This window comes from Neofelis nebulosa, chromosome 15, assembly GCF_028018385.1.
Source record: "Neofelis nebulosa isolate mNeoNeb1 chromosome 15, mNeoNeb1.pri, whole genome shotgun sequence".
In the NCBI taxonomy this organism is placed as follows: domain Eukaryota; kingdom Metazoa; phylum Chordata; class Mammalia; order Carnivora; family Felidae; genus Neofelis; species Neofelis nebulosa.
Genome location: NC_080796.1, coordinates 23,349,464 through 23,365,888, shown reverse-complemented (window position 1 = coordinate 23,365,888; position 16,425 = coordinate 23,349,464). Strand labels below are relative to the sequence as shown.

At 43.2% G+C, this 16,425-nt stretch overlaps 1 protein-coding gene across 13 annotated transcripts in view; it reads right to left on the bottom strand.

The window, feature by feature from the left end:
- Positions 1–16,425, bottom strand: part of RABGAP1L (RAB GTPase activating protein 1 like) — a 758,910-nt gene that overhangs the window by 19,863 nt on the left and 722,622 nt on the right. For 10 of the 13 annotated variants that reach the window (XM_058701181.1, XM_058701183.1, XM_058701182.1 and 7 more), the window contains 2 exons: positions 15,209–15,301; positions 4,705–4,815 (listed from right to left, as the gene is read on the bottom strand). In XM_058701181.1, the coding sequence (XP_058557164.1) occupies positions 4,705–4,815; positions 15,209–15,301 (204 nt within the window). Of the gene's footprint in view, positions 1–4,704; positions 4,816–8,592; positions 10,422–14,711; positions 15,016–15,208; positions 15,302–16,425 lie in introns of those variants that run through there. The other 3 variants (XM_058701185.1, XM_058701193.1, XM_058701192.1) reach the window with 2 other exon arrangements.

Genomic DNA, 16,425 nt, shown 5'->3' with positions numbered 1-16,425 from the left:
AGGCTCTGAGCTGTCAGCACAGAGCCCGACGCGGGGCTAGAACTCACGAGCCTTGAGATCATGATCTGAGCCGAAGTCGGACACTCAACAGACTGAGGCACCCTGGAGCCCCAGGAATAATTTATTTTAAAGAACACCTAATTACCGAATTAGTGCTTGTTTGCTTTACATATTGTCTTGAATACAATCTGCTTTCGTGTTTGTTTAATGTCTGCCCAAGTTTTGCTATTTTAATGAAGAGATTGGATTTGGATAAAAGTGAGAATGGAAAAGTATGGGGTGAAGCAGGTGAAGGGGGGGCGGGGCTTGGGCTTTCTCTGTGCGGCTGGTGCCCTTCCTGGCTGGGGGTGGGGGGTGGGGGGCAGGACACCTAAACTGCACAGACAGCTTTTTGACAGGCAAATAAACCCCACTCAGGCAGAAATGGCAAAATCAGATGTTAGGAGGAAATATGCATGAAATAGCAGTTTTTAAATTCTTTCACTTAGGTAATAAGTTTCAACAGGCAGGGGCCAGGTCTTACTCTTTTAAAAAGGGAGGAAATAAGAGAAAGAGGCAAAAATGAAGGAACCAAGGAATCTTTTCTTCAGGGACTAGAATCGAGTATCTACATGAGCTATCTACCCAGGTGCTCAATAGTCAATTATTTCAGGAGTGTCCATGTAGCAGTCTTTCCAGACTGATCCACAAAATGGATTTTCTTGGTGGTGCAATATTTTTTAAGTAATATATATTTTTCTGATTATTAAAAAGGTATAGGAGCACCTGGGTGGCTCAGTCGGTTAAGCCTCCAACTTCAGCTCAGGTCATGATCTCAGGTTGTGAGTTCGACCTCGCATCTGGCTCTGTGCTGACAGCTCAGGGCCTGGAACCAGCTTCAGATCCTGTGTCTTCCCCTCTCTCTGCCCCTCCCCTGATCGAGCTCTCTCTCAAAATAAATAAGTAAACATGAAAAAAAAGTTTTTTAAATGGTATAATGCATATTATTACTTAACCAAGGGTGGTTAAGTATTTAAGGTCTTATAAAAGATAAAATAACTGAAAAAAATGTATAAAGATGAATGTAAAAATTAAATTGACTCTTAAAAAATTTTTTTATTACATTTATTTATTTTTGAATTTTTTTTCTTAATGTTTTATTTATTTTTGAGACAGGGAGAGACAGAGCATGAACAGGGGAGGGTCAGAGAGAGGGAGACACAGAATCTGAAACAGGCTCCAGGCTCTGAGCTGTCAGCACAGAGCCTGACATGGGGCTCGAACTCACGGACCGCGAGATCGTGACCTGAGCCGAAGTCGGCCACTCAACCGACTGAGCCACCCAGGCGCCCCTACATTTATTTATTTTTGATAGAGAGAGACAGAGCACAAGTGGGGGAGAGGCAGAGAGAGAAGGAGACATAGAATCCGAAACAGGCTCCAGGCTCCGAGCTGTCAACACAGAGCCCGAGGCGGGGCTCAGACTCACAAACCGCGAAGTCATGACCTGAGCCGAAGTCAGATGCTTAACGGACTGAGCCACTCAGGTGCCCCAAATTTACTTTTTTTTTTAATGTTTATTTTTGAGAATGTGAGCCCAAGTGGGAGAGGGGGAGAGAGAGAGAGAGAGAGAGAGAGAGAGAGAGAGAGAGAGAGAGAGAGAGAGAGAGAGAGAGGTGGGGGGACAGGGGATCTGAAGTGGGCTCTGTACTGACAGCAGAGAGCCAGATGTGGGGCCTGAACTCACAAAGTGTGAGATCATGACATGAGCTGAAGTTGGACACCTAACCGACAGAGCCATCCAGGCACCCCAAATTAGATTTACTCTTATCACCCAGAGATATCTAGTACTAATATTTTGATGTATTTTCTTGTAGGCGTTTTTCCTTTTGAAGTATATTTCAGCTTTCTTTCCTAACATGACTACCCTATGCCAGCCATATCCCTTGCTATTTAGATGCAAGCATTATATACAGATAAATATATGGTTTTACAAAAATATTATTATAACATCATCTTCCCTGTTTTGAAGAACAATTCCAAAAAGACATTTTACAGATATACTTTCGTTCTCCCCTTCTATTGGACATAGGCATTATTTCCACTTTTTATTCTTCCAAGTGACACAGTAGTTAACAATCTTGCACACATATTTCTGATCAGGTCTCTGTTTTGTTAGCATGTTTTTCCAAGTCAGAGTGTATATGTCATTTTCCTCATTTTTAAATGTAAGATTAAAATAATCCCTGCTTGATGGAGCCAAGTCATTAGTGAGATCAAATAAGCTAATGCTATGAAAGTCCTAAACAGAGTCCTCGGTGCATAGTAGACACTCAGTGGATATTTCATTTCATTACTTCTTAATCCGTTTAAGGGCTTGATAGAGAATATCAAATACACTTCCCGCACAACTTTCAATGTACAGCTCTCTCTAGTGAATCTCACCACATCCCCGCAGAGCCCAACTACTTACAGCGCTTTTTCATTTAGCTATCCGTCGTAAGAAAACTATTAATGGATACAAGACTCAAAATGACAGAATCAAATGTGAGTCAGGCTGTTAGGAGAGCTAATATGAAACAAGAATTTCATCACAGTACTGACTCACCACCATAGAGTCTCATTAATACAAAAATGTACCGGCCAAGGTCAGGCTGGTTATAGCCCTGATGGAACGGAGGCCCTCTGTCTTCTTTGGTTCTGGCTCTCCTACTCACACATTTTTCACACCATCTCTAATAACTTCCCAACAGCCTGGCTGAGCAGTTCTGCGGTGAAAGGGGCCACCCTGCCCCCACCCCTTAACCAGGCTGCTTTTCCACCTTCTACATCCTGTGTCCCCAAGCAGAGTTTCTGTTTTATTTTTAAACTCTGTCTAGTGTGGATTCCTTCAGCTTCCCCTTCTCCCCCTTTAGCACGATTTTCCTTAATAGTCGTCTTATTGCCCATCTTCCTGTGGCTGAAACTTTGGAAACGCAAAATTAGTATGGGAACAAGGAGTTGAGGCAGGGACCATTTGTAAACATTTAACAAACTCCTTCCATCTCAAACATTTAATCATATTCATATCATTAGGTGTGTATTTTATTTTATTTTTTTTAAATTTTTTTTTCAACGTTTTTTATTTATTTTTGGGACAGAGAGAGACAGAGCATGAACGGGGGAGGGGCAGAGAGAGAGGGAGACACAGAATTGGAAACAGGCTCCAGGCTCCGAGCCATCAGCCCAGAGCCTGACGCGGGGCTCGAACTCACGGACCGCGAGATCGTGACCTGGCTGAAATCGGACGCTTAACCGACTGCGCCACCCAGGCGCCCCGTTTTAGGTGTGTATTTTAAATGTTGTCAATGAGCAGTTAGAACACAAGTAACGCCTCTGTTTTTTTTTTACAGGTTCAACAGTGTAAGGCTCAGTTTTTCTGACCCTGGCACCATTTGTTGGGAGTAATCACTTTTTAAGTCAGAAAAGAGGGATAATTTTAAATCTGCACAAGACTCCTTCCATCTTGCCAACTATCGTTGAAAACACTAGCAATGCTGGGGCGCCTGGGTGGCTCAGTCGGTTGAGCGTCCGACTTCGGCTCAGGTCACGATCTCGCGGTCCGTGAGTTCGAGCCCCACGTTGGGCTCTGGGCTGATGGCTCAGAGCCTGGAGCCTGCTTCCGATTCTGTGTTTCCCTCTCTCTCTGACCCTCCCCCGTTCATGCTGTGTCTCTCTCTGTCTCAAAAATAAATAAACTTAAAAAAAAAAAAAATTTCGGGGCGCCTGGGTGGCTCAGTCGGTTGAGCGTCCGACTTAGGCTCAGGTCACGATCTTGCGGTCCGTGGGTTTGAGCCCCGCGTCGGGCTCTGGGCTGATGGCCCAGAGCCTGGAGCCTGCTTCCGATTCTGTGTCTCCCTCTCTCTCTGCCCCTCCCCCGTTCATGCTTTGTCTCTCTCTGTGTCAAAAATAAATAAACGTTAAAAAAAAAAAATTTTTTTTTTTAAATTTAAAAAATAAAAAAAAAAAGAAAACACTAGCAATGGAAAACAGGAAGTCCTAAAGCTGTCGGTACTGGTGGAAAGAACCAGGGAAGCTGAACGATTTAAGGTCTTCTAGCAACAGCTAACATTTTTGGAACGCACACTGCTCAAGTACTTTGCCTTATTCAAAACCCACAGGCAGGGTCCAAACTGCCCAGGGTCATGGGGTTAGTAAACAGTAATGCCAGGATTCACACCCAGGCGGCCTTGGCCCTTAGTAGCCACTAGAACGCCTCCCAATCCAACAAGACATACATCTTAATGTACACACTTCATATAAAATCTTCACATTTATTGTAGCTGAGAATTCTTTTTGTTCCACAAAAAGAAGTGCCCTCCAATGTTTGAAGGGCATACGTATACTCTTGGTGACTGATATCTCCGGGTAATTATGGTGGCAGCCCTCGGCTTAGGAAAAGTACCAATGAAGAGAAGAGACACCAGAGAAGTTGAGAGTTATAAAAAAACTATGTCGCACATGCTGTTTGGAAATAGCCCAAACCCTCTGTTCTCAAAGGCTCCGCGTCTCCCGCCCTCTCCCATCAGCACAAGTTGCCCCCTCCCGCCCCATTGCCCGTCCCTCCATCCAACAGGCAGCCAAGTCGGTATCAAGCACAGCGTAAGCCCCGGGGGGACTGTGGTGGGCGCCACTCAGTCCTCGCCCTTGAGGAGGTCGTCACGGTGGGAGGTCAACCAAGTTTACCTGATCCAAGTCGTTTCGCAGAGCAATTTTGCTGGTGACCAGTTCATGGGCGAGGTCATCGTTCTCCTGTTCCAGCCTCATGCTGGCCTCCTGTAGTCTCCGGTTCTCCCTCTGCAGGAAAAGAGCGACAGCCAGAGGTGGGCATTAGCACCTGGACGTACTAGCAGAGGCCAAGGGGGCTGGGGAGGAAACACAAGCCAATGACAACAAAGTGAACCTCTGAAGGTGAAGAAAGGAGAAGGCACGAGTGGCACAGGGACGCAGGGCTGCTGTCTGGGAAACGACAGTGAGTCAAGCTAGCAGTGCAGATGCGGTTCTCTACCCGGTGAGACTTGCAACTGTCCCGTACAGGCACCCTTAGAAAAGGCTTCATTATAAAACACGTGCCACAAAAGGCAAAATCTCCCCACATATCCCCAGTCCTGTGACATTTTCACCTAGACCTAGAGCACAGACACGGGCCCTTCTCTGTTTGAGACGTGCACAATAATCCCACCCTTGACCTCAAGGGAAACGGCACAACATAGAAGGGGTGAAATGGGGGGAACCTCTAGACATTTCTTCAAGTCGTCTGTCTAGTATCAGAGTTCAAATTCATGGAATATATTTAATTAAGAGCACTAACTCCAGAATCAGGATAGGGGTTGGTGACTTTGCTATCAACGGACATTTCCATTCTTGGGGTAAAAATAGCTTCCTGAACACCAGTTTTTCTATTTGTAAAGAGCAACAGTCCTTACGACAGTGTCTCTAAATATTTGTTCGAGTGTTTTTTAAAACTTCAGATTAAGAGGTTTTGGGTAAAAGAAATCACTGGGCTGTTTTTTTTTTTTTTTTTGTTTTCCTCTTGAACTCCCCAGGAAAAATCTGAAAAAAAGTTATATGATGAAAGGTCCAAGTTACATTCTGTACGTTCACGTCGATTTTCAGAAGGGCAATTTACTGTCTTCCACTCCAAAGTATCAAAAGTGATTTTTTGTTTTTGTTTTTGCTACTGTTAGCAGTTACAGGAGATTCAGAGAGCTGACAGGAAAGACTTCAATGCAATGAGACCTTCCTGTTTTTCAGATTTATACTCCTAATGGTGTTTTCTGCAAGGGCGGCAGAAACTCAGACAAAGCAGTGCCACACAGCCAGAAGACTCATCTATGCCCCGGAAGATAGCGTGTCACAGCACAGCGTGTGGGGCGGATGGCTCTTATCTTCCAAAGAACAAGCCAGGATTGGTTACATGGGAAAAAGAGAGCCTAGTTGCTGTTTTTCTTTTTGTTTTTTAAAGAAGGGCTAAGAAACCGGTGGTGAGGGCAGAGCCCAAGACTTTCATGGAGGTAGAGGGTCCCCCCCACCAGCAGGGCCAGCAGGGAGGTCAAAGGACGAACCTGCGTGTTGACTAGAACTAGCCCACAGGGTCTATTTCTGTCTTCTCTTTTGGAAAAGGAAGAGTGGGATAGCTGGGGAATGACAAAACATTTTTCTAATGTTTGTTTATTTATTTTGAGAGGGACAGATAGAGTACGAGCGGGGGAGGGGCAGAGAGCGGGGGAGAGAGAGAATCCCACACAGGCTCCAAGCTGTCAGCGCAGAGCCCAACTCAAGGCTTAAACTCAAGAACCTTGAGATCACGACCTGAGCCAAAAGCAAGAGTCGGACGCTCAACTGACTGAGCCACCCAGGCGCCCCACCAAAACATTTCTGGAAAAGAAATCTATGGAAGAAGATAAAAACAGTTCAAAATCTCTTAAATACTTTTAAATAAATTCATAATAGAATTCCATGCAGTGTTAAAATTAAGGGGAAAATATCTAATGATGAAAGAAATGCTTAAGCCACCTTACAGAAGTAAAAAAGACAAAGTAGAAAATCTCATTTTCCTAACAACATAAATAACACTATTAATTGCAGGTAGATTTATTTTTATGGTTGCCTTTGTACTTTACAAACGTTTCTAAGTTTTCTACAATGAATACACAACACAGGTGTTTAAAATGTTGTTTAAAAAAATTAAAAATCATTCGGAATTTCAATTCCGTTGAAAAGAATAAAATGCCCAAATGAGAACTTTTTAAAAGTCCACTCCTGTTAGAAGCTCATATTCTACCGGAAACCACACTGGATCTTCGTTTTTTGACCAAGATACAACGTAACCTCCCCAATGCATGGCCTTGCCAGGAACGCCTTCCCAAGATATCCCTGCAAAGACAGTGTACGTATTTGTAGGGCACATTGCACTCATCAAATTCTGGCGGTCCCCTCAATCTATAGAAGTTCTAACCTCCACAGAAGTGTAATAAAAGGAGACACTAATATGGGCATCTACAGCTCAATCTTTCGATCGTTGCTGAAGCAATCCAAATTCTAGCAGAGGCCAGAGACTTAGTCTTTTACCCTGATTTGTCTAAATATCCCTCCTTTTCGTGGAACCAACTTGCGTATTTGTAGAAAGCTGAGAATTATATATAAAAAAAGCGGGGGAGGGGGGTTTTGGAAACTTTTCCAATCCGTGTCCTCCTCACGGGGAACAAGCAGCAATACCGAGCCCCTTTTCTTCACAACATAGTTCACAAAGCAGACCGCTGGGGCCCAGGAGCGATTTTTCTCTTTCTTGACCAGTCCCTCCGAGAGACCACGGGGATGCTACTCTGATACCGGTTCCTGAATTAGGCATCCAGTTCCCACTGAAATCCTACTTGCGGGATTCCAAACTGCAGAGTCTGCTCAATTCTCACTTAGGTTACAGTCATTTACCACCAGTGACCACGTGGCAGCTACCAGTTTTTCAGGTCACAGCGACATATGCTTCCGCTTCCGGGGGAGTGCAAATAACCTGCAGAGGAAATCGCACAGGGAAGAGCACTCTGTTCCAAGCATTTTCAAGATGCAGCAGGTGGTACTTCACCGCTGCTTGGAGATAAAGGCCTGACGCCTGATGTTATCTGAGAAGAGCCAGGAGCTCCGCAGGAGTGCTGACCGGAAAGTTCCCCTTACTGCGCCTGTGGCACGCGTCACGGGGGTGGAGGCGGTGGCCAGGGGACAGACCTGGGGGGAGCTGTGAGCGTCTAAGGGTCCCTAGGAAGCACAGCCGCCTCAGGGGCGCACCTGCTGGCTCGGCTTTAGCAGAAGCTTCAGTTGGGCGTGTGGCACACAGCAAGCAGCACAGTGGGAAGGTGACGCCCGCGCTGCGCGCAGACACGTGGGAAAGCAAGCCGTGGGGCCGAAAATGCAGCATCGTCCTCCAAAGTCCTCCCTGCACCGCAGAGGCACCGCTCCCCGGCGAGGTGGAGGGTCCCTGCGCGGGGCCGCCCCGCGCTCACCGAGGGGTCCAGCCGGCTTTCTTGCTCGGCTGTCTGTGGCAGCCCTTCCCGAGGGGCCAAAGCTTGTGTTCCCCGCAACTGACTGAGGCGCCAAACGGCTCGCTTTGCTGCCCCGACGGAGCAGAAAGTTCCGTCTGGACGGGCCAGGTTCATCCTGCGATGTCCCCGAGGGCGGCCCGCCCGCCAGCGCCCGGGGGGTCAGCCGGGAGCCTGGTTCGCGCCGGCAGCTGTGCCCAGCGGTGCCCAGCCGGTCGGCCCCGCAGGCAGACGGCTCCCCTCTCCGCTCCGAGAAGCCTGCGGGAGACGCCACCTACAGAACCCGAAACCCTCACACCGCACCGCTGGAAACGTCCTCCGTCCTGCACACCCGGACATCACCTGAACAGAAGGCGGACGACGCTGTCCTCCTCGGTGCCCTCCCCCGCCTGGCATGGGAGCCGAACAGCCGGGCAAGTTTGCTCAGTAACTTCTGGGAGGAGGATACTGCATTTTTCAGACAGACAGACGCCGGTATCACAGACACACACACAGATTAAAAAAAAAAAAAAAAAAAAAAAAAAGAAACAAAAAAACTTACCTCCTCAACAGTCATAGACCAACTACCGTTCTCAATCATAGGTACAAAGACAATTGAAAAACAAAACAAAACAGAATATCCAATGAAATTGCACACCTACTGATACATTTACCAAAGGGCAGTCACAACAGCAGACCCCTGTCGAGGCCGTTTTGCTATTTTGTTTGTCCTGAGAGTGTCATTTACTCCAAGCTCTCTCTCTGACTGCAAACATTCGCTGGAAGAAAGCACACTCGAGGCAGCCAGTGGGCAAGTCTCAACTCAGGAAGACGAAGCCCCTCCCTGTCCACGCTGCCATCTGCAGTTCGGTGCCGATGGAAACGCTGCCTGTGGAACTATCAGCCGCTCCGGTGTGAGTTGTTTAGGCCGTGTTACCAAAGCTGGGTGGGAGGAACTTCCTCCTGTGACAAGGTCAGAAGCCTTGCCGAACAGTTCATCTTCAGGCAACAGAATGAAATGGCCAGGGAGGGGAACGTTTCTAGTGGTCTTCTGCGTCTTGGGGGCTGGGCGGTGGGTGAGGCGGGACGAGGGATGGGGAACGTCATTTATTCCGTGAGAAACCAGGGAAATGTGAACCGGCATTCAGAAGAAAATAAACTAAGCCTTATAGGAAAAAGTGACGGGGAAAGAGGCAGCTCCGTGGACTCAAGCTCAGCATTTTGGGTGTGTCGTCTGCTGCTAGAATGAATTCTTGGCACATGTTTTTAGAGACATTTAAGGGTCAGGAGGAAATGTTTTCCTAAAAGATCCAGCACAGTTTTATTTGCAACAACGCACTCCACTCTCACGTATTTTCCTTTGGGTAATTCTTTCCAGAGTTGATAATTATCAGCATCCCACCTCAGCAAACAGCTTTTTGACATCCAAAGACAAATGCCTACAGATAAATGTTTCAATGTCTACGCTGTCTGCAAATGAAGATTTGAGAGAGAAAAATCTGGATATCTGAAATCATTTTACACTCTTCCTTTACCCAACATATCTTATTTTATCATTCCGGTAGAAATTTTTTAAAATTTAAATGTCAAACTAAAAACAAAATCTCGTCAGTAATAACTAACTGGCAGTTGGCTAACCAGACTGCAGTTTTTCCAGCATTTAAAAAACCAGTCTTAGATTATACTCTAGCACAGGGGTCAACAAACTTTTCATGTAAATGGCCAGACACTAAGCACTGTAGGATTTGCAGGCCACATGGTCTTTGTTGAGACTACTCAAACTCTGCCACTGTTGTGCAAAAGCAGTCCTAGACGATGATTAATAAACAAGGGGTGTGGCTGTGTTCCAATAAAATTTTATTTACAAAAACAGGCCGTGGGCCGATGTGTCCCACGGGCCGTAGTTTGCAGATCCCTGCTCTAGCATACAAATCAAATTCTAAAAAAGAAAACGGCTTACCGATAATGTCAAAACGTGTCAGTGTGACGCAATTTTTCTCAGGTACTACTACTTTAACAGGAAGCAAAACTTACTAAAAATGGAATACATTTTTTGGAGAATTCATTCTGGAGGTCATCAATAAGCCTACTTAGAGATTCTTAATATGCATAACATTTTTGCTTCCCTCAAGTAGTAGGTATAACTCAATCAGCGAACAGGCATCATCAGAAACCACCTGTTCCTTCTTAGCCAGTTTGCTCAAGAATCCTCAACAGGGCTTAGGCTGGCAATTTCCGTCTTACAACAATGAGTTCACTGGATTATCCATGCTCAAAATGAGTGGCAGCCTTCTGAAGTTTATCAGGAAGTTATCACAGGCAGATGGAAACCATGCTCTTGACTATTACTACTCATTAAAAGCACATTATTTCATAAACATAAATATTTCCAAAAGCCAATGACAGTCTCGGTAATGAGGAAAACTAACAAAATATGTTTATTTTCATTGATAGAAAAACATTTTTCAAAGATGGATTCGCTTGACTGTAAGGAAATGCCCAACACAGTAAGAGAAAGGAGAGCCATCCCCCCCGCCCCCCCAGGTTAGAAGTCTAGCAAAATTTAAACTTCACTTGACAAGTTAAAAACAAAAGTGGTAACTTGTCTGTTATTTCATTAGCTATGGAAGGATGGCAAATAATGCAAGTACAAGTAAGCTTCACTTCATATTTTTGTACTGTTTCTTCCAAGTATAATTAAATAGTTTAGTTTAATTTTAAATTACATGCAGGGATGGGATGCCTGGGTGGCTCAGTCAGTAAAGCGTCTGACTTCGGGTCAGGTGGTGATCTCGCGGGTTTTGAGTTTGAGCCCCGCGTCGGGGTCTGTGCTGACAGCTCAGAGCCTGTAGCCTGCTTAGGATTCTGTGTCTCCCTCTCTCTCTGCCCCTCCCATGCTCATGCTCTGTCTCTCTCTGTCTCTCAATAATAAATAAACGTTAAAAAAAAATTAAAACAAAATTACACGTAGGGACGACTGATCTACAAAAATTAGTACATGCAAGACAAACTTTTTGTACACTTGGAGGAATTATTTTCTTCCTGTTTGAGTTAAACTTTGGTAAGAGAATTACTATTTCTAACCTCATGAAAGAAATGAAACATTCTAAATTTAATTATACTAAACATGGCTAAGATACTTCAATTAGAAATGACAGATAATACTCTGTGTCCCAACTCAAGAGAGTTTGAGCATTCCTGATTCCTTCTAGGAGTTGCTCATCTCAAATAGGTGATAACATAATCTTCATTATGCTTTGGGAGACTCGCTGAATTCAATTAATTAGCTGTGCTTTTTAAGGCTTAACCCACATTTGTGCAGGTAGTTCTTTAATTAAACAAGAAAAGCATCCCATCTTCCAGAAGTAGATGAAGGCTGCAGTTCTCTAAAAGGTGCTGTCAGTAGATTACATTGTTAGAAAACTAACTTTCCCTCAACAGAAACAAGTCATCTCCTTAAAACTGAAAATAGTATTATAATTCCTGGAGTTGGTAATTACTTATTAGGGGCTTGGCTACTAAATTTTAAAATATACTAAAACAGCTACACATATTCGTTTGTTTTCTGGGGGCTTGCATGAAAATGAAAATGTAGATGACGTATTTCTACGGACAAACCTTCAGTCTGAATTTCACTTCATTTGAAATAAATTAATTTACAAAGCAACGTCTCAGAGTAGATAAATACCACTGCACAAATTTGTCCAGGTCAAACTTAAGAAGGACAATAAAAGACGTTTAGAATAAATGTTCTATATTCTTCTCGCAATAAAGTTTCTTTTTTGTGTCTTGGAATCTAGTCATGAAGATAAGCAGAGCAGCTACACCAGAGACCATAGGAAGTCATGATACAGCTGAGTTTCAAACGCAAACTGAAGCCAACACCAGGTGGCCCACCGTGTGCAGATATTTGTATAGGTTTATGTATGGGTGCATATATATTTATGTACAAAAATGAATATTCCACCCACTTTCCCCTATAAATAGGAGCACACACAGGATTTATAGTCATTAATTAGCTCCAAATTGGACAGAAAGATCTCCCTCCCATAAGTATGGCTTCTGTATAGGCACCTCTGGTGTCACTTGGGATCTATGAAAAGAAGATGGCGGGCTGGATGTCAATCTTCTTGAAACATTTTACTTGGGGATTATTTTTTCTTTTTGAGATGTAATTCATATAATATACATTCATCTTTTTAAAATGCACAATTCAGTGGTTTTGGTATATTCAGAAAGCTGTACGACCATCACCACTCGCCTAATTCCAGAAGATTTTTGTGTTTAGGGGTTCTAAAATTTAAACTTACACCAACACAATTCATCTCTTTCTTTGTGGTTGAGATTTCAGTGTTAGATTCAGGTGTGTTTGGTGACATAACATGAAAATGTAGATATCTGCATATGCCATAAAAATAGACACAAAACAGATATTTGGACACAGCCAGAATGTGACCTCCTCATTGTTGAGTCTTTAATCCTATCTCTGGCTTCCACGCAAGAGCCCTTTTTGTTTGCCGAGAGAAACAGCATCAAACTGAAAAATCTCTCAGAATATTTTATTGTATGTATGACAGTTATGGGCCCTTAAAAAAGAAAGTGACACAACTTTCCTAACTCCCTTGCCATAGAGTAAGCTAGGGGGTAGGTGTGGCATTTTAAGCAATATGGATCTTCACGGGTGAGGAGGGGTTGTTAGTGAGCTGGCAGGTAGGACTTCTGGCTGGATGCCCATAATGATGCTTCTAAATTATTCTTAAGAATTTACACAACACTAGGTTCCCAGCCCAAGATCTATGAATTATAAAGTGCTCATGCCGGGGACACAGATCTTATTCTTGACTGGACTAAAGTCAGAAGATGCTAAGTGGTATTTCCTAGAACACTTTCCTACTTTCAGGTAATTTTCACTAGCTTCTTAACTGCCTATCTGAAAGAACAAATCTGTTAATGGTTGGAAACTATGTTGTCAAGTGTCACCTTGAAAATGTGATTATAATTTGAGGACTATAACTTTATCAAGTATAATCGCCAATATAAATGTTTAGCTATTATTAAAGGGGTATAGAAATATTAGTTAGATGTACTGACAAGCTATTACAATAATACAAAATAAATAGCTATAGAGGGTATCTGCTATGTGTACGAAGAACAGGCCATAACACTCAAAGTTAAAAGTAGTATCTGTTTTCAAAGCAAAAACAAAAAGTTTAATTTCACTTTGGTCCCTCAGTAAAACTGGCCCACACTAATGGTCTTAGTGTGTGATAAGTACTTTTTAAAACATAACAAGCCTTGTGCCATTTGTATAGATCTACTCTGACACAAAAAGGATTAAGGAAGCAATACCAAGTTCAGCCCCAGACGGATTTTAAATATATAACTTGAGTCTTTCGTTTTCCTCTCTTCTATTTTAAAGCATTCTTCCCAGATTTTATTTGATGGCAACTAAGAAAATTAGAATGATACAAGCAGTAGGAGGGCTTCGTTTTGGATCCTTAAGAATATTTTATAATTACTGCTTCAAGCCTTTTTAAAGCAGCATGCTACACATGAGCTACGTGAAAACTGGTTTTATTGGGAGGTGGTGGTGGTGGGAATTAGCTGCAAACTGTATTCTGTGAGCACCTGAAGTGTTAACAGTTATCTGCCACAGCAGTACGGGGGAATCTTATGATCACTCCTGTAGCCAGTCCGAGAAACAAGGAGAGAGACGTCAGGTTATGGGGCAGCAATACTACTTGGGAGAAATGTGAAATAGGGAAGTGGGGGACTGGAGGAACAGACCCCCAAAGGGGCTATGACTCTAGTCACAGCTGGGTTGGCCTAGTGAGGCTAATAACAACCATTTATCGAACACCAACCACGTGCTAGGTACTTCACACACAAAGTATCTTTACAAGTCTTTCAAGGAAAGACTCATCTTTACAAGTCATTCAAGGAAATGCCTAAGCTACATGCTTTACAGAGGAGGAAGAAGCTCACTAACAGCCCAAGCTGCTGAACAATGGGGTAGATATCGAAACCCCTAATGTGGATTCCAAATCCTACGATGGTGTTTTTGTTTTTTGAAAGCCAGGATTTGAACTCAGGCCTGACCACAAAATCCACATACTGCTGCTGCCACACCCCACTCCGAGCCCCCCACCCCTGCGCTATTCAGTTCAGCAGCGAGGACAAGCCGTTCTGTGACTACAGCGGCCCATGTGTTTCGGACCACATAAAGGCAACCGGAGTCACAGAGGTACAAGTCACCCTGTTGTGGGGGATCTGACAATGCGACCCCAGTATATTATTTGGTAGGCTCTTCTGGCATTGGTGATGCTCTGTGTGAAAATGCAATATTCTCTAATCCTAATGTCACTGACATGCAGAGGGAGGGAACCATTATGCACCTGTGGGAATCTGAGGAATTAAAAACATGTTCAAGGGACAATAATATTACAGTTGGAAAAAATAAGTTCAAAATCAGTGTTTCCCCAACACTGCATCATGGGAACAGTGCTGCTAATTACCACTGAAGAGATGGATCTCTGTGAATGGCCCCGTGGAAAATAAAATACTACAGTTAACTAAGATATTAAATTGAAATCACTCTGATTCTGAAACTGCATACTGCAGTGAAATGTCATTTGTTTCTCATAAATTTGTAGAAATAAATGCTGCAACAAACACCAATACTGTGCTCCATTAACCTTTGTGGGTTTTATTTTTCCTTCCAAATGAGTTTGTATTTTTAACATTTGCCACAGACAGAGGAAAGTCTGAAACATTCTGGTGCCAGTCTTGGAACAGTTCACCTTCTAACAGTCTTTGTGGATGTGACCACGCACAGCTAAAACAGTACTTTGCCATTTTCCTTTTTTTCTCATTTTTGAAAGTACTCGATAGCCACTTTCTTTCTTTTTCCCCTCTCTTTCTCTCAGCTTCTTATGAAGACTCCCAGTATAAATGCAACAGGTGGAGTTTCCTACAAATATACAAACTGAAAGAAAAGAAATATTATGGTTGGCTACTCAAGAGTTTCCTGAAATGAAAACATACCTGGACATTTATCATGGTCAGAGAGCATCTAAGTCAATCAAAAGGGAGCAGAGGACACTGAACTTGCCACACTTACTGCGACCTTAGGGTGCAGAAGGCACTTTGCTCTGACGGGTGACCCCTGCCGCCCATACCTTGTATCTATCCATTGGGTCTTCTTGTTGCAGCTGACTCTCTCGCATTGTCTGATATTCTTTCTCATATTTCTTCAGTTTCTTGGTCGGTACCTGCAGGGATTAGAGAAAAAGCACGTTAGACAAGGCGATTCTTTAGGAAAACATTTTCTGATGTGTTTCCCACTTAAGTCTCTGGCATTCTAATGGAGCACACCCAACTCAAAGGAGAGGGGGAAGAAGTCTAGACTCTAGAGCAAGAATCTGCAACCTTTTTCTGTAAAGGTCCAGATAGTGTATTTTAGGCTTGGTGGGCCACATAGTCTAGGTCACGGCTCCCCTACTCTGTTGTTACTGCACAAAAAGCTGCCACAAGTGACACATAAACAAATCAGAGTGGCTGTGTTCCAACAACACTTTATTTACAAACATGGGCTACAGTCCGTCCATTTCTGTTCTGCAATATTGTTAACGTCACAACTTTTCTTGTAAATGTATTTAACAGTGCTATTAACTCTAAAGACTTTTAAGTAACATTCATTCATAGCCTTCTACCAGGTTAAAAATGAAAGTTATTTTATAAAAATAAAAAAACTGAGCAACAAAAACATATTTAAATAGTCAATATACCATCCAGCGAGAAAGAAGATTCTAAAGTTTGTCACTGAAAACTCCCAAGAAATAACAGAATCATTGTGCTGTAATGAGATAATAGAAAATCATCTAAACGACTCATCTATTTCTTGCTACAATTGTGTCATCTTTAAAAGACAGTAGTCTGTTTACTGGAAAAAGACTAGATCTTACAGAATCTTCAAATTCTAAAAATAAACAAATAAACTTAACATAGTATAAAGGTCATAGAATTTGGCACTAGATGGATCAAAGTCTGAATGCCTACCTTTTTTTTTTTATTATTAACTATGAAACCTCTTGGCAAACAGGTACTTAACCTCTCTTAGCCTGAATTTCTTCATCTGTAATATGCCAGGCAAATACATTTCTCCTTCAAAATGTCTGTCAGGAGAATTAAATGCTGTAACACAGGCAAAGTATCTAAAATATTGTGTGGTTCCTGGATATTTATTATTATTATTATTATTATTATTTTTAATGTTTATTTATTTTTGAGAGAGACCGAGACAGAGTGTGAGTAGGGGCAGGACAGGGACAGAGAGAGAGGGAGACACAGAATCTGAAGCGGGCTCCAGGCTCTGCACTGTCAGCACAGAGCCCGA